This window comes from Scylla paramamosain, chromosome 11 (genome assembly GCF_035594125.1).
Source record: "Scylla paramamosain isolate STU-SP2022 chromosome 11, ASM3559412v1, whole genome shotgun sequence".
Taxonomy (NCBI): domain Eukaryota; kingdom Metazoa; phylum Arthropoda; class Malacostraca; order Decapoda; family Portunidae; genus Scylla; species Scylla paramamosain.
In genome coordinates this window covers 21,183,660-21,209,583 of record NC_087161.1, presented here as the reverse complement: position 1 = coordinate 21,209,583, position 25,924 = coordinate 21,183,660, and the positions used below count along the sequence as shown (strand labels likewise).

Below are 25,924 nucleotides of genomic sequence, written 5' to 3'. Positions count from 1 at the left end.
TCTCAGTCTCTCTGTTACGAAGGTAATATCTAAATGGTTTAAGTGACTATTTCTGATTGATTCCTTAAATGAGGGATAGCAGTCTCTGGGACTGGAAGCGTGATGTCATTACTTGTGATGATCCTATACCAATTTCAATCTACGTGGATTAACGAGCAAACTGGCGTTCATGCTGAGTTAATGCTCACCTTCGAACCGTCATGTTTAAGCCTCAATATCATTCTTCCTTCAAACTCTTACCAATTATTACGAATGAGCTATGTTCAAATACGCCATATTGCTCTAGGTGTGTATTATAGTTTCTTAAATAGTATTCCTTTCTTACTGTTTTTTTTTTTTTTTATGTTTTATGTTCTTGTTGCCGTTGTTGTTATTGTTGATGTTGTTGTTGTTGTTGATGTTTCTGTTGTTGCTGTTGTTGTTCTTACTATTACCCGAAAGTACAAATAAATCAAAACAAAAAGAATTTACATTTATTTATTGTTTCATACAATGATAAATTCCATAGGCTGAATGCAATGCTTGTGAGGTGAATGACAGGGAAGAATAAGAGAACAAGGAAGTGAAACAGGCCAATCAGAGGGAGGAGCTTTGTCGGTTTAGTCTTTGGGTCGATTTCATTTGGTAGCCTCACAGAGACAGCGGCTGTTGTGCTCGTGCTCGCCGACTACGGTTGAGCTCATGTACAGACGTCCATAGGAGTTCACTCCGGTGGTCTTGGTGACATCCTCCAGGAAGGCGTGGGCGCCCGTCTCGTGAGGGTAACCCATGTGCCACATCAGGTTCTGCTCGGTGATATGAGTGCCGTCCAGGGTGACCCATTTCTCGTCCATCTTGTACACCCCCATCCACATGTAGGGATGTTCAGGCAGCGTATTGGCTGAGAGGAAGAACGGAAGGGATAAGTTTGTTTTTGTGGTAGGGGGACAGTATTTGGCGGCACGCGTTGATAGACGCGCAAGAAAATTAACAAAGTCACAGTCCCGAAAGAAACATAGAGATGGAAATGAATGACAAAAGACAGCAAGAAAGATGCGTACACGGAAATAATAAAATAGCTCATCAAAACACAGACATAGAAACAGATTAAGCATTATAATAATACTTCACCTGAGTAAACTCAAGCAATCATTCAATAATTTACCGCTAACGACAAGGAAATAAGATCCTAATTATTCAAGCATTGACAATGAGAAATAAAAGTTCAACTTAGTTACCTGTACTACTTTACTAATCTTGCATTTGTGATGCTCAAGAAAAAACACATCGAGGATCGCTGAAATATTCATAATACTCACAGATCTCGAGCCAGGTGATGGAGAATTCTTCCAGTTCTTCAGCATTGTCAAAGACAGCCAGGTCGGCCTTCCACTCCCCCTCTGCCTCCTTCTCACACAGACCCCTGCACTCCTCCCACGTCAGGTCCTCCCCGGGCTTGTCAATGACGTTGAAGCAGAGGCCCTCGGATTCGAAGAAATTCGGTGGGCACTGAGCAGCTGCGGAGGGAAGCAAGTAGAAGTGATTGCGTATTGGTGGACAGTGGAGTTGAGAGTTGATTCTGTACAGCTGGTTTTAATTGGATATGAAGGAGGGAAGCAGAAGGGAAGTGTGAATACACTCATCATCCAAGTGACTAATAGTTGGAAGTTTTTACGACTTTCTTATCGGTTAAAGAGCTTTCACCTTTAACCTTCTCACTGCTCTGGTCACCCATTACCATCCACAAGGGTGTGAAAAAATGTTTGCAAGGACAGAAAGAGAGAGAGAAAGGAAAAAATAGAAAAATTTGTTTTTTTAACGCTAAGAAAAAAATAATAATAATAAAATAAATTTAAGTACAAGTAAAAAGTAAAAGTCTATAGGCATACAAATCATCAAGGGAAAATTATCTAGCAGAGAAAGGGTTAAATATACATTTGGAATTTTTCAATTTAAGGTAATGTTGCCTGTATGCATATATGATCATTAACGTTTTCATATCCGTCATTTAAGAGACCGTCAAGATGAATTAGCTTCACTTTAAGCATAGTGAGGTCTGAGAAATATACATTGCTCGTGAAATGAAAGACATTGTTATCGCTTTTTAACTTAGTGGGTTTATGTCATGCCTCTTAGAGTTCCGTCAAGAAAGTTAAGCATTTACGAAAGTGATACGAAAGAGGTTCCAGAGAGATGAATGATGAAAACTTTGTTATAAGGCATGAGTTGGTGCTGCTGTATATCGAACCCTTGACACAACAACTGAGGTACACATCTTACCAAGAGTGCCATAATAATTAGCAGGGACTAAGTGGCTCGAGAATCCCTGATGTGTTATTACAAAGACTATACTAGATTTTGCTATGCAGCTTTGTGAGTTTTATGCAAATATGAGTACAGTTATTGTTTACGTACCCACGAAGGCTGCCAGGGAAGCAATGATGATTTGTTGAAGGAGAGACATGTTGGTGTCAGAGTGCAGTGAAAGACAATTCGCAGTCTTTTATACAGCCACGCATGGGCAAAGAGTTGAAGGAGAGCGAGGGAAACAACAGAAAAATCACTACTGGAGAGAAACAACATGTTAACTCTCCCATGTGTTTCCCTAGAGAACACGCTACAGGGAACCTTTACACTCTGTGGCGTTTTCTGTGCTAACGACCTCAAGTTTTTTTTTTCTTCTGACTCATCAATAGTAAGTACTATGTGTAGCCAGGCTTGTAGGTACTCGTACAGGTTGCATTGTGATTCTGGAAATTAGGAAAACCCAATGGCTGCTCGTCTCCTCGTCAATGCACTGACAATCAAATTAAAAATTAATGGCACTCGACAAAAAACAGTCATTTATTTACAAAACTCGAAATCATGGGCTGGAGTTGAAGACTTCCATACACAATTTTTTAAAACTGTTGTAATAAATCATGTGACATTGTGGATGAGTTTACTTTTATTGCTATATTCAGTATTTTCTGGCTAATCTGTAACCAAAAGAGTCAAAACAAAAAAGACACTTTTTTTTATATTTGTGAATCCTTTTATCTCTTGTCTGGAGACTGGCATCTCAGTGGGCGTTTTTTATAGAAATTTTCTTGCCCTTGGCCCGCGTTTCTCTTACCATAAGAAAAAAAAATCGTTGTTTGTACTAAAACACTGAAAAGGTATTAAATTAAGTGATAAACAGCTTTTCCCATTAAGGTTACGAAAAAATATTAAATCAATAACGAATAAAATAATGCAGGAGGCACAGTTTAATGTCAACACGCACACCACCCGAGATAAATATCTGACTACACAAACATAGTTCAATTTGGATTTGTTACTTTTCTTTTTCTTTTTTTATCCGCAATGTTAAATATTACAAGAGACTAAAGAGATTGATTGATCTCTACATGGTATTCTACAAATCATGAATTAAAAATTTCGAGTACATTTCTCTGTACAATGAAAGAATTTTTCTATATATTTTTTTATTAGCGTTTAGACCTACTTGCACAGGTAAAATATATAGGATTAATTGAGGGAAAAGCACCTTCTCCCACTACGATTACAGAAAATATTATATTAATAATGAATAAAAGCATGCAGGAGTCACAATTCAATATCAACACGCACACCACGCGAGATAAATAACTACAAAAATATAATTCCCTTTTCATTAGTTATTTTATTATTCGCAATGTTAAATATTGCATGACAATAAAGAGATTGTTCTCAACATGCTTTTCTATAAAGAATTAAATAAAAATATTAAGTGCTGTCCTTTCTGCAATGAAACAATACCACAGTACCATGTACGACATGCATGTTTGGCAAGTGTCGGAGAGCGGGCAGGGTCGTTGATAGCAGCAGGGTGCCAGGCGAGCGTCAACCCCACGCAGGCACACCACAGCACCTGTGCCATCCCCACGACCGCCTCGGAAGAGAGAGCAATGCTCTAAACGCGACGTAACTGGTGACAAGAGAAAAACCTATCGATTTTCACATAAGTAGAGATTAGACTGAAATAAAGGAGCAGGATGTAGGTAATGTCGATTGACAGTTGAGTAATTTTTAAGCCATAGAGGAGTGAGTCAGTGAGTCGAGTGGGAGATGGAGTGAGAAAGAAGTGAATAGTAATGTTATGAGGTACTGGTGACTTGTACTTCTACTTGTAGACGAAAAGATCGAAAGCTTTTCAGACATGGTAACAAAAGAAGGATAGAGTGTCATATGAGACCTTTGCGTGATGCTAAAGAGGAGCCTGATAATTGATGGGGATGAGGCTATAAGAGAATCCGCAAGAAAATATGAAAATGTTCTGGAAAGAGGTGAGGAACATTAGGAAGGGACTATTTGTCAGTGAGGAGCAGGTGAAAGCAGAAGATGGCAGGATGTTGGTTCGGCAAGATTACGTGAGAACAGGGATATGGCATTAAAAGAAACTGCTGAATGCGGAGGAGAGGCCGTGAAATTTGTGTACTTGGGAGAGTTACTAGGTGGAAACAAGGTCTTAGGGCAATAAAATCAAGAAATTATAATGAAGAAAGAGTTGCAGGATACAGTATATGAGATCAAAAATTAGAAAAGCACCAAGTTTCGATGGATATTCAGTGCAGTGTTCGGAGATAGGTGAGGTCAGTATCATAGAGCGTAAGTTGGATTATCAAAATTGTCTTCTTACTGCCACGGTGCGGTTGGCATCTGTAGTTCCATTTCCGCAGTATTAAAGGATAGCAATAAGTGTTCTAATGACAAAGGTACCAATCTATTCAATGTGGTTGCCGGTCACTGCTGGGTTGTGCCAGGGATATGTAACGTCACGATGGCATCTACGTATATGCAAAGTGTGGAAAGGGTAGTTAATGCTGAAATGTTGGTAGAGGATTCGATCTGGTAACAACAGAGGGTAAAAATTGGACCGTGAATCAATTATTGTTCTTCGCAGACAACACAACTTATACAAAAAAGTTAACTACGTTATTAGAAAAGTTTACACGGGAGAGAGGGAAACTTCAGGTTAAAATATGAAAGAAGAAAGTAATCACGTGCTCCACGGAAGAAGGTGGTACGATGAATGTTAAGCTGAACGGTGAGGAGGTGGAGTGCACGTAAAAAGAATACTATGTGAAAAGACAGGACTGCATATTGCACTCTACAGTGCTGAGACTTGGACTATGGGAGTAGCAGACAAGAAGAGATTGAATGTAAACGAGATGAGATGTCTAAGGAGTGTGTGGGATAAGTCGGATGGAGGAGTCAGAAATGAGGAAGTTAGCAGAACGAGAGTTGCCAGACCCTTGGAGGGACGTGCAGAGGATTCTGTCCTTAGATAGCATGGATATGTTGAAAGAATGGAGGATGATAAGATGGTGAAGAAGATAAAAAGATCAAGTGTGAGATGTGTGCACGTCTAAGGTAGGCCCCATAAGATATGAATTAATAGCGTAAAAGAGTCCTTAAAGGGATGACGACAGTCACTGGAACATAGTACAATAATTATGTGTAACAGAAGCAAAAGGATAAAAGCTGTGTTGGTATGAAGTGACGCGCCCGTACAAACTCCAAGGGTGATGCCTCATAAAAGATCTAAATGTTAAGAATAAGTGTAAATATGAAAGTTGTGTGCCTTGTCTTACCTACACCATTTCTGGAAGAGATACCAGTTTTTTTTTTTTTTTTTATGTAGGAATGACACTGGCCAAGGACAACAAAAATCTAATAAAAAAAAATGCCCACTGAAATGCAAGTCCCATAAAAGGGTCAAAGCAGTGGTCAAAAATTGGTGGATAAGTGTCTTGAAACCTCCCTCTTGAAGGAATTCAAGTCATAGGAAGGTGGAAATACAAAAGCAGGCAGGGAGTTCCAGAGTTTGCCAGAGAAAGGGATGAATGACTGAGAATACTGGTTAACTCTTGCGTTAGAGAGGTGGACAGAATAGGGGTGAGAGAAAGAAGAAAGTCTTGTGCAGCGAGGCCTCGGAAGGAGGGGAGGCATGCAGTTAGCAAGATCAGAAGAGCAGTTAGCATGAAAATAGCGGTAGAAGACAGCTAGATATGCAACATTGCAGCGGTGAGAGACAGGCTGAAGACCGTCAGTTAGAGAAGAGGAGTTGATGAGACGAAAAGCTTTTGATTCCACCCTGTCTAGAAGAGCAGTATGAGTGGAACCCCCCCAGACATGTGAAGCATACTCCATACATGGACGGATAAGGCCCTTGTACAGAGTTAGCATCTGGGGGGTGAGAAAAACTGGCGGAGACGTCTCAGAACACCTAACCTCATAGAAGCTATTTTAGCTAGAGATTAGATGTGAAGTTTCCAGTTCATATTATAAGTAAAGGACAGACCGAGGATGTTCAGTGCAGAAGAGGGGGACAGTTGAGTGTCATTGAAGAAGAGGGGATAGTTGTCTGGAAGGTTGTGTCGAGTTGATAGATGGAGGAATTGAGTTTTTGAGGCATTGAACATAACCAAGTTTGCTCTGCCCCAATCAGAAATTTTAGAAAGATCAGAAGTCAGGCGTTCTGTGGCTTCCCTGCGTGATATGTTTACCTCCTGAAGGGTTGGACGTCTATGAAAAGACGTGGAAAAGTGCAGGTTGGTATCATCAGCGTAGGAGTGGATAGGACAAGAAGTTTGGTTTAGAAGATCATTAATGAATTATATGAAGAGAGTGGGTGACAGGACAGAACCCTGAGGAACACCACTGTTAATAGATTTAGGAGAAGAACAGTGACCGTCTACCACAGCAGCAATAGAACGGTCAGAAAGAAAACTTGAGATGAAGTTACAGAGAGAAGGATAGAAACCGTAAGAGGGTAGTTTGGAAATCAAAGCTTTGTGCCAGACTCTATCAAAGGCTTTTGATATGTCCAAGGCAACAGCAAAAGTTTCACCAAAATCTCTAAAAGAGGATGACCAAGACTCAGTAAGGAAAGCCAGAAGATCACCAGTAGAGCGGCCTTGACGGAACCCATACTGGCGATCAGATAGAAGGTTGTGAAGTGATAGATGTTTAAGAATCTTCCTGTTGAGGATAGATTCAAAAACTTTAGATAAGCAGGAAATTAAAGCAATAGGACGGTAGTTTAAGGGGTTAGAGCGGTCACCCTTTTTAGGAACAGGTTGAATGTAGGCAAACTTCCAGCAAGAAGGAAAGGTAGATGTTGACAGACAGAGCTGAAAGAGTTTAACTAGGCAAGGTGCAAGCACGGAGGCACAGTTTCGGAGAACAATAGGAGGGACCCCATCAGGTCCATAAGCCTTCCGAGGGTTTAGGCCAGCGAGGGCATGGAAAACATCATTGCGAAGAATTTTAATTGGTGGCATGAAGTAGTCAGAGGGTGGAGGAGAGGGAGGAACAAGCCCAGAATCGTCCAAGGTAGAGTTTTTAGCAAAGGTTTGAGCAAAGAGTTCAGCTTTAGAAATAGATGTGATAGCAGTGGTGCCATTTATGTTTGTATGTATGAATGTGTACTGATGCACTGATAAGGTCTTCAAGAAATTCAGTGATAAGCAGCTTCTTCCTTCAGGTGCACGGATAATGAATCGATTTAGAATGAATGGAACCAGACAGAAGGAAGAGTTTTATTGCAACACGCACAGGAACCACGATAAATATTTATGCACTAAAATATTTCAGGTATAGCATACGGTTGGGACTGAAGATTACTGTCATGCTTTCCACTCAGTCGCAAGGATATTACTGTGTGAAGGTGAGTGTACCGTGTTGCTGTGTTGTTTAAAGATTAATTATAGTGTTTGGTTCCTGTCACCCGATGTCACTTCCCGCGGTTCATGGGAAGGAGGAAGTTGGGAAATCAAATGACATTTATTTATTTTTTTTATTATTATTTTCTTCCTTTTCTCAGATAGTAAAAACTGCTAGGTGTATTTCCTGGTTTCAGAAGTACTCGCAATGTTTTCTTTCCGTTCCTGCTCTTGTTGTTCAGCTTCTTGTAGTTTTTGTTTTTCTTGTTGCTGTTTTTATTGCAGCTGTTGCTGCTGCCACCAATATTGTCCTTAAGTACAAGTAGATCAAATCAGATTGAAATGAAAATTCTTTATTGTTTCTTATAAGAAACTACATAGACCAAATACAGTGGCTGAAATGAAGGTCTGTTTATAGATAGCTAAATCACACATTCTACTAACGTGGGTCAGTTTTCAGTGAACAGCGCCTGTGCAACTTAAAAAGGATGACTGAAGAGTTCAGTCTTATCTCATCCAAACACAAAAGTCAGTTGAAAGTTATTTCTTTTCTTTTTAGCAAAATTTCTCTTCCATGCCATGTGGACGAGATTCTTCAACAACGATCTTTTGTTTCCGTCACTTTCGTACGTTGGCCTCACAGAGACAGCGGCTGTTGTGCTCGTGCTCGCCGAGTATGGTTGTCCTCATGTACAGACGTCCATACGAGTTCTCGCCGGTGGTCTTGGTGATATCCTCCAGGAAGGCGTGGGTGCCTGTCTCGTGAGGATAACCCACGCGCCACATTAGATTCTGGTGGGTGATGTGAGTGCCGTCCAGGGTGAACCAATGTTCGTCCTTCTTGTGCACACCCATCCACATGTAGGGATGCTCGGGCAGCGTATTGGCTGAGAGGAGTAACGAAGGCAATAAGTTTATTTCTGTGGTAGGAGGGAATCTGGTATTGGATGTCACGCGTTGATTGACAAGAACACAAGATCCTAATCATTAAATCACTAGCAGTGAGGAAGAAATGTGCAAATTAATTCCCACAACTACTTTAATAATTTTACATTTGTTATCTTCAGGAATAAAAGTATTAACATTCACAGCGATCCCAAGACTTTCAGGATCAATTAATATTCTCAATACTCACAGATCTCCAGCCAGGTGATGGAGAATGCTTCCAGTTCTTCGGCATTGTCAAAGACCGCCAAGTCGGACTTCCACTCCCCCTCATCCTCTATCTCACAGAGAATCCTGCACTCCTCCCATGTCAAGTTTTGCCCTGGCTTGTCAATGACGTTGAAGCAAAGACCCTCGGATTCGAAAAAATCCGAGGGGCACTGGGCGGCTGCGCAGGATAAGTAAAACGATGCTTAAGTTTATTCATAGACATTGTAACTGAAAATTGATTGAATAAGACTGATTGATTTAATAAGACTGGAAAGACGTACATAAGTGTTATTATATCAATCATCCATGGGACGGATTATTATGAGTGAGTAATTTTCTCTTTCCCTTCGCTCTGTCATCAATTAGTGGATCTTAGCCTTTAATACACATGTGAAATTGAAGACTGATAGTGTGAAAAAGGCTTTAACAGGCTTCTAACAGAAACTGACGGTAATGCTACTGGCTGCGTTTTGTATTACGGGAAAGACTGACTGAACTCTTACTCAAAGATTCTAGGAGAGCAATGTCTGATGGCAGAGATCGAACCCTTCAGACGACACTTGAGAAACACATCGTCTTCACATGATAATCAATAGCCATGATAATCAACACGGACTAATTGGATCGACATTCCCTTATGTCCTATTACAAAGTGAATACTACACTTTCATATAACTGTTGTGAGTGTTGTGCGAATACAACTGTAGTTATTGCTTACTTACCCACGAAGACTGCCAGGGAAGCAATGATGACTTGTTGAAGGAGAGACATGTTGGTGTCTGTATGAAGTCAAAGACAACACGCAGACTTTTATACTTCACACATGACGAAATAGTACAGAAAGAGGAAGGGAGAGAAAAGAAAAATCAGTACTGGTGAGAAATAACATGATAACTCTCTCATGCACTACTTCCCTTTTCAACGTATTACAGGGAACCTTTACACTGCCTGGGATTTTCTGTGCTAACGACCTCAAGATTTTTTTTTTTCAGCAGTAGGTGCTAAGACTAGGTAAGTACATAGGTACAGGCTGTAGCAAGCCCTTATCACGTAGGAGAACCTTATGGAAGCTCGTGTGGATCCATATTACTCATCCATGCACTGGCAATCAAATAACGAAATTGCGAATTACTGGTAGGCCTTAAAATGAAGCGTTGGAGGTCACCACATCTATATATTGAGGTTCATAATGTAATAATTCATTTGACAATATCGAGAGATTGCATACCTTGCTCACACAGTATTTTGTTCTCGGTGTGGAAGTGTCACTAGTAGGGTGTCCGGTGTAAAGAGAGGGGAGCGAGGGAGAGTAGTGAGTTCGGTGAGGTGGATTTTTTTTTTTTTTTTTTTTCTAGAAGAAAAACAAGAAATCACACGATTGTCTGTGAAATAAAAGAACCTCTGTCAACATGCTATTCATGAGTCATTTAAATACTCGTGTTGGTAGCGATGTACTTAATGGTGCGGCAGGTAAATACGTGGTGCCTGGCATGAAGGTAAAGGAGGAAAGTTACATAACACTCTGTAAGAAACGAAAGCTTGCAAATGTAAACACTAGGTTTGGTACGATAGTTTTTCATAACTTTAAAATGGAAAAAAAAGAAAAAAAAATATATATATACGAGTATATATATATATATATATATATATATATATATATATATATATATATATATATATATATATATATATATATATATATATATATATATATATATATATATATATATATATATATATATATATATATATATATATATATATATATATATATATATATATATATATATATATATATATATATATATATATATATATATATATATATATATATATATATATATATATATATATATATATATATATATATATATATATATATATATATATATATATATATATATATATATATATACATATACGAGTATATATATATATATATATATATATATATATATATATATATATATATATATATATATATATATATATATATATATATATATATATATATATATATATGAACAACACAGTTCACAGTTTCCAATGTCTGTAACCTTCAGGATACACCGCACTCCGCAGCACTATAATAAATGTAATATCCAGGGATTCCAGAGAGTGGGGGGAGGAAATAAAGAATAAATCCAACAATGAACCTGGATTAACACACCTTTTACCACTGGCAAGAGGCAACTGAGGGCCACCAGACCCCAACAGTCACAGCGGCCACACTAGTGAACCTGTATCATCCACGTCGGATAAACAGGAACGAAAATTTGTAAATTGAAAGGAACAATAACTATTATTACTGATGGTGGATTTAAGAGTATTCGGCATTTTATTCGAATAATACGAATACTTTTCCGAAGTATTGGAATACGAATGCGAATACTTTGATGTCAAATGACAAGTATTCGAATAAGAATACAAATACACCCAAATACTATATTCGAATGTATTCAAATACGAATAACGAATACGAATGCCTCATTTTTTTCTGTTTTTCTCCTAAATCTATTAACAATGGTGTTCCTCAGGGTTCTGTCCCGTCACCCACTCCCTTCTTATTATTCATTAATGATCTTCTAAACCAAACTTCTTGACCTATCCACTCCTACGCTGATGATACCACCTTGCACTTTTCCACGTCTCTTAATAGACGTCCAACCCTTCAGAAGGTAAACATTCCACGCAGGGAAGCCACAGAACGCTTGACTTCTGATCTTTCTAAAACTTCTGATTGGGGCAGAGCAAACTTGGTATTGTTCAATGCCTCAAAAACTCAATTCCTCCATCTATCAACTCGACACAACCTTCCAGACAACTATCCCTCTTCTTCAATGACACCCAACTGTTCTGAGACGTCTCCGCCAGTTTTTCTCACCCCCTAGATGCTAACTCTGTACAAGGGCCTTATCCGTCCATGTATGGAGTATGCTTCACATGTCTGGGAGGGTTTCACTTATACTGTTCTTCTAGACAGGGTGGAATCAAAAGCATCAACTCCTCTCCTCTAACTGATTGTCTTCAGCCTCTCTCTCATCGCCGCAATGTTGCATATCTAGCTGTCTTCTACCGCTATTTTCATGCTAACTGCTCTTCTGATCTTGCTAACTGCATGCCTCCCCTCCTTCCGCGGCCTCGCTGCACAAGACTTTCTTCTTTCTCTCACCCTTATTCTGTCCACCTCTCTAACGCAAGAGTTAACCACTATTCTCAATCACTCATCCCTTTCTCTGATAAACTCTGGAACTCCCTGCCTGCTTCTGTATTTCCACCTTCCTATGACTTGAATTACTTCAAGAGGGAGGTTTCAAGACACTTATTCATCAATTCTTGACTACTGCTTTGACCCTTTTATGGAACTGGCATTTCAGTGGGCATTTGTTTTTTTTTATTGTTTTTTTTTTTTGCCCTTGGCCAGTGTCCTTCCTACATAAAAAAAAAAAAACCTGGATCGGAAGAAACTGCTGAATGTAGAGGAGAAAGATACAGAGATTAAGGCATTTGGTGGATACTACGTTGATTTGATGTACAAAGCAAATTAAGTGTGTCAACAGTAGCGAAAGAGGATGTGCAGCCAGCTGTAAAGGAAATGGTAATTGGCGAAGCATCAGGTTTGGATACATGTGCAGTGGTGATTGAATTAAGATGGGGTCAGTATCAGAGAGTGGTTAGTTACATTACTGGATGTGTTTTAGGAATAGCACGTTACCGTTGGAGTGGGCAAGTGCATGTGTCATTCCTGTTCCATTGCATGAAGGAAAAGGGGACAACCATGAGTGTTTAATTACAGAGGTAACAGTCAATTGAGTGTGCTAGGTAAGGTGTATGGCAGTGATTAAGAGAATCAGATAAGGCATAGATGGAGTAATATGTCTGGTAAAAGGAGGCCTCAGGGGATTGACGGGCTGTGTAAACAAAGTATTTCCTCTATTAGTAATTTAGGAAAAGTAATTTGGAAAAGAAGAAAGTATTTTCGGACTTTATAAATTAGTAAAGTCATACCACATATACGGCATATATATATATATATATATATATATATATATATATATATATATATATATATATATATATATATATATATATATATATATATATATATATATATATATATATATATATATATATATATATATATATATATATATATATATATATATATATATATATATATATATATATATATATATATATATATATATATATATATATATATATATATCACATATAGGCATATCTATATGGAGTTATGCCAGAGATGTGTTGTGTGGGGAATTGGCGGTATTGTTAACAGCACAGGGTAAATAATGTAGTATGAGTGGATCACTGTTAGCAGATGACACCTCATTGATGGCAGATACAGACAAGTTAACCACGCCATTAGACGTGTTTGGATACGTGTGTAGGAAGAAGCCGAAGGTGAATGTAAGAAAAAGAAATGTAATTACGTTCATTATGGAGATAAGTGGTAGCTTGAATATAACACAACACACTCATTCAGCGTTTTCACTCTCTCAGTCTCTCTGTTACGAATGTAATATCTAAATAGTTCAAGTGCTTATTTCGGATTGATTCCTTAAATGAGGGATAGCAGTCTCTGGGACTGGAAGCGTGATGTCATTACTTGTGATAATGCAATAGCAGTGTACTTGAATTTCAATCTGTGTGGATTAACGAGTAAACTGGCGTTCATGCTGAGTTACTGCTCGCCTTCCAACCGTCATATTTAAGCCTCAATATCATTCTTCTTTCAAACTCTTACCAATTATTACGAATGAGCTATGTTCAAAGAAGTCATATTGCTCTAGGTGTGTATTATAGTTTCTTAAATAGTGTTTCTTTCTTATTGTTTCTTTTTATGTTTTATCTCTTATGTTGTTGTTGTTGTTGTTGTTGTTTGTTGTTGTTGTTGTTGTTGTTGTTGTTGTTGTTGTTGTTACTATTACCCGAAAGTACAAATAAATCAAAACAAAAAGAATTTACGTTTCTTTATTGTTTCATACGAGGATAAATTCCATAGCCTGAATGCAATGCTTGTGAGGTGAATGACAGGGAAGAATAAGAGAACAAGGAAGTGAAACAGGCCAATCAGAGGGAGGAGCTTTGTCGGTTTAGTCTTTGGGTCGATTTCATTTGGTAGCCTCACAGAGACAGCGGCTGTTGTGCTCGTGCTCGCCGACTACGGTTGAGCTCATGTACAGACGTCCATAGGAGTTCACTCCGGTGGTCTTGGTGACATCCTCCAGGAAGGCGTGGGCGCCCGTCTCGTGAGGGTAACCCATGTGCCACATCAGGTTCTGCTCGGTGATATGAGTGCCGTCCAGGGTGACCCATTTCTCGTCCATCTTACGCACGCCCATCCACATGTAGGGATGTTCGGGCAGCGTATTGGCTGAGAGGAAGAACGGAAAGGATAAGTTTGTTTGTGTGGTAGGGGGACAGTGTTTGGCGGCACGCGCTGATAGACGCGCAAGCAAATGAACACACCGGCAAGAAACATAGAGGTGTAAAATGAATGAGAAAAGACAACTAGAAAAACGCACAGACGGAAATAATGAAATAACATATCAAAACACAAACAAAGAAACAGATTAAGCATTGTTCAAATACATGTCTGGAGTAAACTCAACTAATCAATAATAATATACCGCTAACGACAAGGAAATAAGATCTAATCATTGCACCAGTGCCAATCAGAAACAAAAGAAGAACTTAATTAACTCTACTACTTTACTAATCTTACATTTGTGATGCTCAAGAATGAATACATCGAGGATCGCTGAAATATTCATAATACTCACAGATCTCGAGCCAGGTGATGGAGAATTCTTCCAGTTCTTCAGCATTGTCAAAGACAGCCAGGTCGGCCTTCCACTCCCCCTCTGCCTCCTTCTCACACAGACCCCTGCACTCCTCCCACGTCAGGTCCTCCCCGGGCTTGTCAATGACGTTGAAGCAGAGGCCCTCGGATTCGAAGAAATTCGGTGGGCACTGAGCAGCTGCGGAGGGAAGCAAGTAGAAGTGATTGCGTATTGGTGGACAGTGGAGTTGAGAGTTGATTCTATACAGCTGGTTTTAATTGGATAAGAAGGAGGGAAGCAGAAGGGAAGTGTGAATACACTCATCATCAAAATGACGAATACTTAGAAGTTTTCCTTCTTTCTTATCGGTCTGTCATCCAGTAATAGAGATTTTACCTTCCACTTTTATGGTCACCCATTAACATCCAGAAGGGTGTGAAAAAAAATGTAAACACAGAGAGAAACAAAAGAAACTTTCTAAATTTTCATTGTTCACGGCTAGAAAACTGTTTTTAAGGCAAGTAAAAAGTAAGGATCTATAGATGTACAAATAATCACGAGAAAAAAAATTGTCTAGCAGTGAAAACGTTAAAAATACATTTGGATTTTTAAACTTAAGGTAATGTTGCTTATATGCATCAATATTCATTAATGTACTGATATCCGTCACTTCGGAGATCGTCAAGATAAATTAGCTTCTGATCTAAAAATATACATTGCTCGTGAAATGAAAGACATTCCTATCGCTTTTTAACTTAATGAGTTCATATCATGTATCGTAGACTTCAGGGAAGTAAGTTGAGCTTTTATGTAAGTTGTACTAAAGAGGTTTAAGAGAGACGAGTGTTCAGAACTTCGTTATGAGGCATGAGATGGTGCTGCTGTATATCGAACCCTTCACACAACACTTGATGTACACAACATTTTACCAAGAGTGCCATAATGATTAGCAGGGACTAAGTAGCTCGAGAATTCCTGATGTGTTATTACAAAGAGAACACAAGATTTTGCTATGCAGTTTTGTGAGTTTTATGCAAATATAAGTGCAGTTATTGTTTACGTACCCACGAAGGCTGCCAGGGAAGCAATGATGATTTGTTGAAGAAGAGACATGTTGGTGTCAGAGTGCAGTGAAAAACAACACGCAGCCTTTTATACAGCCACGCATGGACAAAGAGTGCAGGCAGAGCGAGGGAGACAACAGAAAAATCAATACTAGTGAGAAAAAAGATGTTAACTCTCCCATGTGTTTCCCTCGAGAACATGCCACAGGGAACCTTTACACTGTGTGGCGTTTTCTGTGCTAACGACCAAGTTTTTTTTTTTTTTTCTTCTTCTGAATCATCAATAGTAAGTACTATGTGTAGCCAGGCATGTAGGTATTCGTACAGGTTGCATTGTGATTCTGGAAAGTAGGAAAACCCCATGGAGAATTTGACACTCGACATAAAATGGTCAGTTATTATCGACACTTGAAATCATGGGCTGGAGTTGAAGACTTTCGTACACAATATTTAAAACTGCTGTAATAAATCATGTGACACTTTGGTTGAGTTTACTTACTTTGCTATAGTCAGTATTTTCTGACTAATCTTTAACCAAAACAATCTCTATGTAGTCAAGTTTTCTGTGTTGTCTCTGCCAGTTTTTCAAATTGTTCAAGTAAAAAGGGTCTTCTAAAAGGGGTTCAAGTAACAAGGACAAAAAGTCTTTTTGTTCAAGACAAAAGAGTATCATCTCATCAACTAATTTCCTCTTACGAAGTCTTCAGACTATCTTTCTCTTAGCTGTAGTATTACATCTTTTGCTATACTCTTTCTTCTGATCCTCCTAACTGCTAACTCTTCCCGTGGCTTCACTGCACAAGAGTATGACAGTGATCACAGTCTTCCATCCCCTTCACTTGTAATCTCCGGCACCTCTACGTGTTTCTGTATTTCCCACTTCTTTCGTCTTTAATTCTCGCAGGAGGAAGGTATCAAGACACTTTTTTACATTTAGTGAATTCTTTAATCTCTTCTTTGGAGATAAAAGATCTCAGTGGGCGTTTTTTTTACAAAAATTTTGTTGCCCTTGGCCCGTGTTTATCTTACAATAAAAAAAACAACTTATGCGTACTGATATAGGTAAAATATATTGAATTAATTAAAGGAAAAGCACCTTCTCGCACCAAGATTACAAAAAAAATATTAAATTAATAATGAATAAAAGCAAGCAGGAGTCACAGTTCAATATCAACACGCACAACACGCGAGATAAATAACTACAAAAATATAATTTCATTTCCATTAGATGTTTTTTATTCCCAGTGTTAAATATTACATGACAATAAAGAGATTGTTCTCAACACGGTTTTCCAGAAATAATGAAAAAAATATTAAGTGCTGTTCTTTCTGCAATGAAACAATTTTTTTCATTTTTTTTCATTTCTTTTTTATTTAATTATTTTGTTTTATTTTATTTTATTTATTTATTTATTATTTATTTTTTTCTATTAGCGAATAGACCTGCTTCCGTCTAGTTTGCACTATCTCAAACAAAAGAAAACTCATTGCGTTCCAGGTTTTGTTAAAAGAATGCATTATTACCACGAGCACTAGACAGTTAGTGAGGTGGCCGCGTCTGCCACAGTACCATGTGCAACATGCATGTGTGGCAAGTGTCGGAGAGCGGGCAGGGGCGTTGACAGCAGCAGGGCGCCAGGCGAGCGTCAACCCCACTCAGGCACACCACAGCACCTGTGCCATCCCCACGACTGCCTCGGAAGAGAGAGCAATGCTCTAAATGCGAGGCAGCTGGAGAGAAGAGAAGAACCAGTCGATTTTCAGAAGTTGATTAAGGATTAGATTGAAATAAAAGAGTAGAATGTGGCTACTGTTAATGGACAATGGAATAAATGTTAAGCCATAGAAAAGTGAGTCAGTGAGTCGAGTGGGAGATAGAATGAGAAAGAAGTGAATAGCAGTGTGATGAGGTACAGGTGGTTTGTAGACGAAAATATCAAAGGCCGTTCAGGCATGGTTGCAAAAGAAGGATAGTATGACATATGACAGCTTTGCGTGATGCTAAAGAGAGGGCCGATGACTCATGGTGATGAAGCTAACAGAGAATGCTCAAGAAAATCTGAAAATATTCTGAAAAGAGCTGAGAAACGATAGGAAAGGACTATTTGTCACTGAGGAACAGGTGAAAGCATAAGATGGTAGGATGTTGGTTGGGCAAGACTAAGTGCGAAGGAGGGGATAGTGTTTTTAGAAACTCCTGAATGCAGAGGAGAGACCCCAGAGATTGGGGTATTTAGGAGAAATACTAAATGGAGTTAAGGTCGTAGGGCAACAAAATGGAGCAATAAGTAATTTGTAATAAGCAATAAGTAATACGTAATAAGGAATATGTAACGCCACAATGGCTGTTTAAAATCTACATATATGCATAGGGTGGAAAGGGAAGTTAATGCTGGAATGTTAGTGGAGGATTCGATTTGGTAACAACAGAGTGTAAAAACTGGAGCGTGAATCAATAGTTCTTCGCGGATGACACTGCATATACAAAGAAGTTAACGACGTTATTGCAAGAGTTTACACGTGAGAGGAGGAAACTGAAGGTTAATGTATGAAAGAATAAGGTAATCACGTGTTCCACGAGAGCGGGTGGTAGGATGAATGTTAAAATGAACGGTTTGATTTATTTATTTATTTATTTATTGTCAAATTACAGACAATTGGATGAAGTAGATATCTAATTTCACCCAGTACCACATCATTCATAATTTTAAAAAAAATTATAACCAATCATGAGAAATAAATTCTACAGCAATTACATTGTAGGAATAAGCACAAGAAAATAAACACAACTGAAAATTACTCATAGATCACAAAAACTCCTGGACAAATTATCACAGAGTCATTCAACCAAAAATCATAACCGTAGTGCAAAAGCCTTGTACTTCTTTAATATTTTTTTTCCACCACTCCATTCTGTAACATCCATATAATCTGGAGAGTCACATCAACAATGTTATTGTTCCGAAATTCTCTCACACATGAACACCTCAATACATAATGCTCTAAAGTGTGATCATTTTCTTCCCCACACACCCTGCACCGTGCTTCCTCAATGTTAAATACTTCTTTGTACTGCCAGTAATACTTGTAACCTAGCCTCATCCTCATCTTCACCGCACCACTTCTCACACCATCTCTTCCATAGGTAACACTAACATGGTTACTAACCGTATCATAGTGTTCAAATGTACTACTGTTGACATGTTGCCTAGGCATCCTAGTTCTTTCTATACAATACTATTCCTTCCTAACCACACTCCTTATTTGCTGAATAGATAAGTTACATATCACATCAATTACATCTCTCTGAGCCCCACACCTGGCCAGCATATCTGCCTTTTCATTTTGGGGAACTCCACCATGAGAGGATACCCAACAAAATGTATCATTAATTCTCCTCAAAATGGCTTTACATAGTGACACAATTTCTGCATATACAGGTTTCCGACTATTAAGTGAATCTAGTGCCGCCCTACTGTCCACACGCACCTCCTTACCTTTAGTTAACACTTCACGAAGAGCTACATAAATAGCATACAATTCAGCCTGAGTCGATGATATGCCATCAGACAATCGAATAGCTACTGTACTTTCACACGACTCCTCAGACTCGTTGTAATCACACATTAACACACCACAGCCAGCTCGACCATCCTCACTCACTGACCCATCACAAAAAACATGTATGTTATTTTCCTTTTGTATACAATCGACCATATGGCTGTACGTAGCCCTCAGATATCCAGTAACATACTCAAATTTCTTCACAGATAAAGGTTCAACTATCACCTCCACTGCCACGTCCTCCCACGGAGGAACAACACCGTTGTCGCTCACTTGTAAAGGACAACATTGGTGCGCAACCTTGTACCTTATCATAAGCTCCTTAACATGCCGTACAAAGGCAGATTTACTTCTAGTACGTTACAGCTCTCTCACAATATCCAAGTGTCTACCCAGTCTAACATTTTTAATAACAGTTTTAAAACACAGTTCTTGTATTCTGTCACATACACTCGGCAAATTCAATTCCAGTCGCATATCATCAATCATTGCATTACGTTGACAGCAAAACATAATTCTCATGGCCTCATTTTGCAATAATTCAAGTTTGCGTATCCTTTCCATCCCCAACATAGACAAGCATGGTGCAGTATAGTCCATAATTGATCTAACAGTAGTTATGTACATCATACGAAGGACCCGAATCCCAACGCCAAGACCCGAGCAGGCCAGAGCACGTAGTGGCTGTAGCCTGCCCTGACATAAGGCTTCTATGTGCCGCAATTCAGCAATCTTTGCAGACTTGTTATAACATATGTACATCCCCAGATATTTATATGCTTGCACTCTCTCGAGTTTCTTCCCATTTAACGTTAGTGTAGTGTTACCCTGGCTCCTACATTGAAATTTCGTCTTCATTTCATTAACAACTATCCCAAAGGCAACACAACAATAACTGAGTTGATTTAATGCAATCTGCATCTTAGCCACAGACGGCGACTGGATCAATATGTCATCAGCATATATTATAACCTTCACACCAGGTGAATATTCTTCCTTTGCAATTCAGAAAATTTCCCATCATACAGCATCCTTGCACTTCTCTCACTAAGATAATGAGAAATCCAGCCAAGCATTCTACCAGACACACCCAGATTTGCCAATTCATACAGTATCATATGACCATCTGCCCTATCAAAGGCACCCTGTAGATCCACAAAAACTCTACAATAATCATATGGGTTGGAAAGACAAGCCAATATACAGTCAGATGTACTCCTACCTTTAACAAAACCATACACATTATTAGAAATATTATCACCAAGCAAGTACAAAAGTCTATTTAATATTATTTTCTCCATCATCTTACACATACATGATGTTAGGGACACTGGCCTGTGTCCACCGCTGCTCTTTGGTACTGGAACTATAATCGCTTCCTTCCACTGTCTTGGCAATCTACCCAACCTGAAACTCATATTAAATAAATCAAGCAAAGGCCCATTCTCCACACTCGCCAAGCAATTCAAAATGTCGTATGTAATTCCATCCGCACCAGGAGCAGTGGATTTCCCTTTCTTCACAGCAGCCAGCAGTTCCTCCGTGGTGATAGTAGCACACGAAGGGTCATTTCTATTTATACAAGAACCTATGAAGGCATTTCTCTCAAACTCGTGCTTAGCAAATTCTCTTCTAACTTCCTCCGGCAAAGTAGACCTGCTGGCTGCATGTGCCCACTTATCAATCAACTCATCAGCCACAGTCTGGGGATCGCTCACCACCTTAACACCTCTTTGCACTCCTCGCACTCTATTAACGTGACTCCATATTTCTTTAGTGCTTCTTGTTGCAGTTATTGTCTCCAAAAAAGACTTCCAATATTTTTCCCTAGCATCCTTTCTTACTACACTACATGCTTTAGCTACTTCCTGTAACGCAACCTTAGCTTCCTCACTTTTTCCAGATCGAATCCACTCCTGGTGGGCCCTACGTAGAGTGTTATTCCATGCTCCAACTTGCTCATCCTTAGTATAATTTCTTCTCATGGGGATGCTTTTACACTTGATTTCTTTTTGTCGACTAATTTAGCTATTCGTGCAACGAGATCATCATAAAAAGTGTCAACATCGTGCGGGTGATAAGCACTGTACCACTCATTCATGCTACGAAGAAAAATCTCCCTGTTTTTACCATCAATTATGTACCTAACTCTACTATGGCCGCCGCACGCTTTACGCAGGGTTAACTCAACATAAAGTGCAAAATGATCACTTAACAGCTCTGAAATCACTGTACATTTACCCTCCATGCCCTGAATATTAAACAAACATGCATAATCTATCCTCCCTCCCTGCAAGTGAGTGGGTGAGTTACCCCCAAGTAAGCATGCTTCATCTCAATCACTGAGAAACTGGTGCATTACAATACCATTCCAATTATTGCTGCCAGACGATCCTAACACAGCATGTCTGGCACTTAAATCCCCGACCAGCAAAGTAGGTCCCTGAAACACCGAGTCTAGTAGGAGATGAACGGTGAGGAGGTGGAGCGCATGTAAAAAGAATACAATATGAAGAGACAGAAATGCCTATTACCCACTGCGGTGCTGAGACTTGGACTATGGGAGTAGCAGAAAAGAACAGATTGAATGGGAAAAGAGATGAGATATCTAAAGAGTGTGTGTGTGGACTCGTATGAAAGAGTCAGAAATGAGGAAACTAAAAGAACGAGAGTTGCCAGACACTTGAAGAGACGGGCATTGCAGTGTGTGCTAGGATACTGTGAGATACTAAGAGATACTATGTTGAGAGAGTGAAGGATGATAAGGTGGTGAGGAAGATAGAAAAATCAAATGTGAGACATGTGCACATCCGACGTAGGCCCCATAAGATATCATTCAATCAATAGCGTAAAAGAGACATTAAAGGGTAGTAGACAGTCAGTGGAGCGTTGTAGAATGACGTGCATAACAGAAGCGAATGGAGAGCAGCTGTAAGTTGGTGAGAAATGATGTGCCCCTAGAAACTCCAAAGGAGGTACTACATATTGGACATAAGGAAGTGTTGTGAATGAGTCTAAATATAAAAGTTTGTGCCTTGTCTTTCCTACACCATTTGTGGAAGAGACAGCAGTGATATATACATATATGTTTGTATGTATGAATGTGTACTGATGCACTGATAAGGTCTTCAAGAAATTCAGTGATAAGCAGCTTCTTCCTTCAGGTGCACGGGTAATGAATCGATTTAGAATGAATGGAACCAGACAGAAGGAAGAGTTTTATTGCAACACGCACAGGAACCACGATAAATATTTATGCACTAAAATATTTCAGGTATAGCATACGGTTGGGACTGAAGATTACTGTCATGCTTTCCACTCAGTCGCAAGGATATTACTGTGTGAAGGTGAGTGTACCGTGTTGCTGTGTTGTTTAAAGATTAATTATAGTGTTTGGTTCCTGTCACCCGATGTCACTTCCCGCGGTTCATGGGAAGGAGGAAGTTGGGAAATCAAATGACATTTATTTTTTTTTTATTCTTATTTTCTTCCTTTTCTCAGATAGTAAAAACTGCTAGGTGTATTTCCTGGTTTCAGAAGTACTCGCAATGTTTTCTTTGCGTTCCTGCTCTTCTTGTTGAGCTTCTTGTAGTTTTTGTTTTTCTTGTTCCTGTTGTTACTGCAGCTGTTGCTGCTGCCACCAATATTGTCCTTAAGTACAAGTAGATCAAATCAGATTGAAATGAAAATTCTTTATTGTTTCTTATAAGAAACTACATAGACCAAATACAGTGGCTGAAATGAAGGTTTGTTTATATATAGCTAAATCACACATGCTACTAACGTGAGTCAGTTTTCTGTCAACAGCGCCTGTGCAACTTAAAAAGGATGACTGAAGAGTTCAGACTTATCTCATCAAAACACAAAAGTGAGTTGAAAGTTATTTCTTTTCTTTTTAGCAAAATTTCTCTTCCATGCCATGTGGACGAGATTCTTCAACAACGATCTTTTGTTTCCGTCACTTTCGTACGTTGGCCTCACAGAGACAGCGGCTGTTGTGCTCGTGCTCGCCGAGTATGGTTGTCCTCATGTACAGACGTCCATACGAGTTCTCGCCGGTGGTCTTGGTGATATCCTCCAGGAAGGCGTGGGTGCCTGTCTCGTGAGGATAACCCACGCGCCACATTAGATTCTGGTGGGTGATGTGAGTGCCGTCCAGGGTGAACCAATGCTCGTCCTTCTTGTGCACACCCATCCACATGTAGGGATGCTCGGGCAGCGTATTGGCTGAGAGGAGTAACGAAGGCAATAAGTTTATTTCTGTGGTAGGAGGGAATCTGGTATTGGATGTCACGCGTTGATTGACAAGAACACAAGATCCTAATCATTAAATCACTAGCAGTGAGGAAGAAATGTGCAAATTAATTCCCACTACTGCTTTAATAATCTTACATTTGTTATCTTCAGGAATAAAAGTATTAACATTCACAGCGATCCCAAGACTTTCAGGATCACTTAACATTCGCAATACTCACAGATCTCCAGCCAGGTGATGGAGAATGCTTCCAGTTCTTCGGCATTGTCAAAGACCGCCAAGTCGGACTTCCACTCCCCCTCATCCTCTATCTCACAGAGAATCCTGCACTCCTCCCATGTCAAGTTTTGCCCTGGCTTGTCAATGACGTTGAAGCAAAGACCCTCGGATTCGAAAAAATCCGAGGGGCACTGGGCGGCTGCGCAGGAAAAGTAAAACGATGCTTAAGTTTATTCATAGACATTGTAACTGAAAATTAATTGAATAAGACTGATTGATTTAATAAGACTGGAAAGACGTACATAAGTGTTATTATATCAATCATCCATGGGACGGATTGTTATGAGTGAGTAATTTTCTCTTTCCCATCGCTCTCTCATCAATTAGTGGACCTTAGCCTTTAATACACATGTGAAATTGAAGACTGATAGTGTGGAAAAGGCTTTAACAGGCTTCTAACAGAAACAGACGGTAATGCTACTGGCTGCGTTTTGTATTACGGGAAAGACTGACTGAACTCTTACTCAAAGATTCTAGGAGAGCAATGTCTGATGGCAGAGATCGAACCCTTCAGACGACACTTGAGAAACACATCGTCTTCACATGATAATCAATAGCCATGATAATCAACACGGACTAATTGGATCGACATTCCCTTATGTCCTATTACAAAGAGAATACTACACTTTCATATAACTGTTGTGAGTGTTGTGCGAATACAACTGTGGTTATTGCTTACTTACCCACGAAGACTGCCAGGGAAGCAATGATGACTTGTTGAAGGAGAGACATGTTGGTGTCTGTATGAAGTCAAAGACAACATGCAGACTTTTATACTTCACACATGACGAAATAGTACAGAAAGAGGAAGGGAGAGAAAAGAAAAATCAGTACTGGTGAGAAATAACATGATAACTCTCTCATGCACTACTTCCCTTTTCAACGTATTACAGGGAACCTTTACACTGCCTGGGATTTTCTGTGCTATCGACCTCAAGATTTTTTTCTCTTTTTTTTTTTTCATCACTAGGTACTAAGACTAGGTATGTACATAGTTACAGGCTGTAGAGAGCCCTTAGCACGTAGAAGAACCTTATGGAAGCTTGTGTGGATCCATATTGCTCGTCCATGCACTGGCAATCAAATAACGAAATTGCGAATAACTGATGGGCCTTAAAAAGAAACGTAGGTCACCACATCTATGTAATGAGGTTCATAGTGTTGTAGTAATTCATTTGACATTTTCGAGAGATTGAATACCTTGCGCAGACACTATTTTGTTCTTTGTGTGGAAGAGTCACTAGTAGGGTGTGCGGTGTAAAGAGAGGGGAGCGAGGGAGGGTAGTGAGTTTAGCGAGGTGGATTTTTTTATTTATTTATTTTTTATTTGTTTTTTTTTCAAGAAGAAAGACAAGAAATTGCACGATTGTGTGGGAAACAATAGAACTTCCGTCAACGTGCTATTCATGAGTCATTTAAATGATCGTGTTGGTAGCGATGTACTTAATGGTGCGGCAGGTAAATACGTGGTGCCTGGCATGATGAAGGTAAAGGAGGAAAGTTAGATAACACTCTGTAAGAAACGAAAGACTCCAAATGTATGGACAAGGTTTGATACGAAAGTGATTCATAACTTTAAATGAGAAAAAAAATAAAATAAAAATTATATATATATATATATATATATATATATATATATATATATATATATATATATATATATATATATATATATATATATATATATATATATATATATATATATATATATATATATATATATATATATATATAATGCAGTGATTGTAAACAAAGCACTCATGAAACTTGTTGGTGATGAACGGTGGGGTGTGAATATAACACGGAATGTTCAACAGAATAAGAAAATCACCTGCTAAGAGATAAAAAGAATCATGAGAGTACCATCTGGGAGTGAGGAACAGATAAAAGCACAGGATAGTAAGATATTGCTTATACAACGTGGGATCGGAACATGGATGGAGTGAATACAAGAACTGTGTATTCGAATACAAATACGAATACTCCATGAGGGTATTCGTGAATGTATTCATGAAAAGTTTTCGTGGAAAATAACTTTTTCATGTAGGTAGCTCAGCAATGACCCTAATATGGTGCTAAAGTTATTCAATATTAAAATGAAGTCATAAATTTATAACTGATGCCAGTATTCTG

At 38.9% G+C, this 25,924-nt stretch overlaps 4 protein-coding genes across 4 annotated transcripts; all 4 read right to left on the bottom strand.

The window, feature by feature from the left end:
* Nucleotides 1–459: 459 nt before the first annotated feature.
* Nucleotides 460–2,553, bottom strand: LOC135104694 (uncharacterized). Its single transcript, XM_064012219.1, has 3 exons — nucleotides 2,395–2,553; nucleotides 1,299–1,496; nucleotides 460–880 (listed from the first exon to the last, which is right to left on the bottom strand). Exons 1-3 carry the CDS (start codon nucleotides 2,441–2,443, stop codon nucleotides 618–620), a joined length of 510 nt encoding a protein of 169 aa, XP_063868289.1. The 5' UTR covers nucleotides 2,444–2,553; the 3' UTR covers nucleotides 460–617.
* A 5,451-nt stretch (nucleotides 2,554–8,004) lies between these two features.
* LOC135104693 (uncharacterized) lies at nucleotides 8,005–9,689 on the bottom strand. Its single transcript, XM_064012218.1, has 3 exons — nucleotides 9,545–9,689; nucleotides 8,803–9,000; nucleotides 8,005–8,554 (listed from the first exon to the last, which is right to left on the bottom strand). The coding sequence occupies exons 1-3, from the start codon at nucleotides 9,591–9,593 to the stop codon at nucleotides 8,286–8,288; spliced, it is 516 nt and encodes a 171-aa protein (XP_063868288.1). The 5' UTR covers nucleotides 9,594–9,689; the 3' UTR covers nucleotides 8,005–8,285.
* A 4,112-nt stretch (nucleotides 9,690–13,801) lies between these two features.
* LOC135104692 (uncharacterized) lies at nucleotides 13,802–15,848 on the bottom strand. Its single transcript, XM_064012217.1, has 3 exons — nucleotides 15,694–15,848; nucleotides 14,630–14,827; nucleotides 13,802–14,220 (listed from the first exon to the last, which is right to left on the bottom strand). Exons 1-3 carry the CDS (start codon nucleotides 15,740–15,742, stop codon nucleotides 13,958–13,960), a joined length of 510 nt encoding a protein of 169 aa, XP_063868287.1. The 5' UTR covers nucleotides 15,743–15,848; the 3' UTR covers nucleotides 13,802–13,957.
* Nucleotides 15,849–22,934: 7,086 nt separating this feature from the next.
* On the bottom strand, nucleotides 22,935–24,564 carry LOC135104691 (uncharacterized). The gene is made up of 3 exons (XM_064012216.1): nucleotides 24,475–24,564; nucleotides 23,733–23,930; nucleotides 22,935–23,484 (listed from the first exon to the last, which is right to left on the bottom strand). Exons 1-3 carry the CDS (start codon nucleotides 24,521–24,523, stop codon nucleotides 23,216–23,218), a joined length of 516 nt encoding a protein of 171 aa, XP_063868286.1. The 5' UTR covers nucleotides 24,524–24,564; the 3' UTR covers nucleotides 22,935–23,215.
* Nucleotides 24,565–25,924: the final 1,360 nt, after the last annotated feature.

Coding starts and splice junctions, on each gene's coding strand:
- LOC135104692 (XM_064012217.1), bottom strand. CDS start 15,742: ATGTCTCTTCTTCAACAAATCATCATTGCTTCCCTGGCAGCCTTCGTG. Junction 14,828..15,693: donor TTCCCTGGCAGCCTTCGTGG/GTACGTAAACAA, acceptor TTCCCTCCGCAG/CTGCTCAGTGCCCACCGAAT. Junction 14,221..14,629: donor CATCACCTGGCTCGAGATCT/GTGAGTATTATG, acceptor TCTTCCTCTCAG/CCAATACGCTGCCCGAACAT.
- LOC135104691 (XM_064012216.1), bottom strand. CDS start 24,523: ATGTCTCTCCTTCAACAAGTCATCATTGCTTCCCTGGCAGTCTTCGTG. Junction 23,931..24,474: donor TTCCCTGGCAGTCTTCGTGG/GTAAGTAAGCAA, acceptor TTTCCTGCGCAG/CCGCCCAGTGCCCCTCGGAT. Junction 23,485..23,732: donor CATCACCTGGCTGGAGATCT/GTGAGTATTGCG, acceptor TACTCCTCTCAG/CCAATACGCTGCCCGAGCAT.
- LOC135104694 (XM_064012219.1), bottom strand. CDS start 2,443: ATGTCTCTCCTTCAACAAATCATCATTGCTTCCCTGGCAGCCTTCGTG. Junction 1,497..2,394: donor TTCCCTGGCAGCCTTCGTGG/GTACGTAAACAA, acceptor TTCCCTCCGCAG/CTGCTCAGTGCCCACCGAAT. Junction 881..1,298: donor CATCACCTGGCTCGAGATCT/GTGAGTATTATG, acceptor TCTTCCTCTCAG/CCAATACGCTGCCTGAACAT.
- LOC135104693 (XM_064012218.1), bottom strand. CDS start 9,593: ATGTCTCTCCTTCAACAAGTCATCATTGCTTCCCTGGCAGTCTTCGTG. Junction 9,001..9,544: donor TTCCCTGGCAGTCTTCGTGG/GTAAGTAAGCAA, acceptor TATCCTGCGCAG/CCGCCCAGTGCCCCTCGGAT. Junction 8,555..8,802: donor CATCACCTGGCTGGAGATCT/GTGAGTATTGAG, acceptor TACTCCTCTCAG/CCAATACGCTGCCCGAGCAT.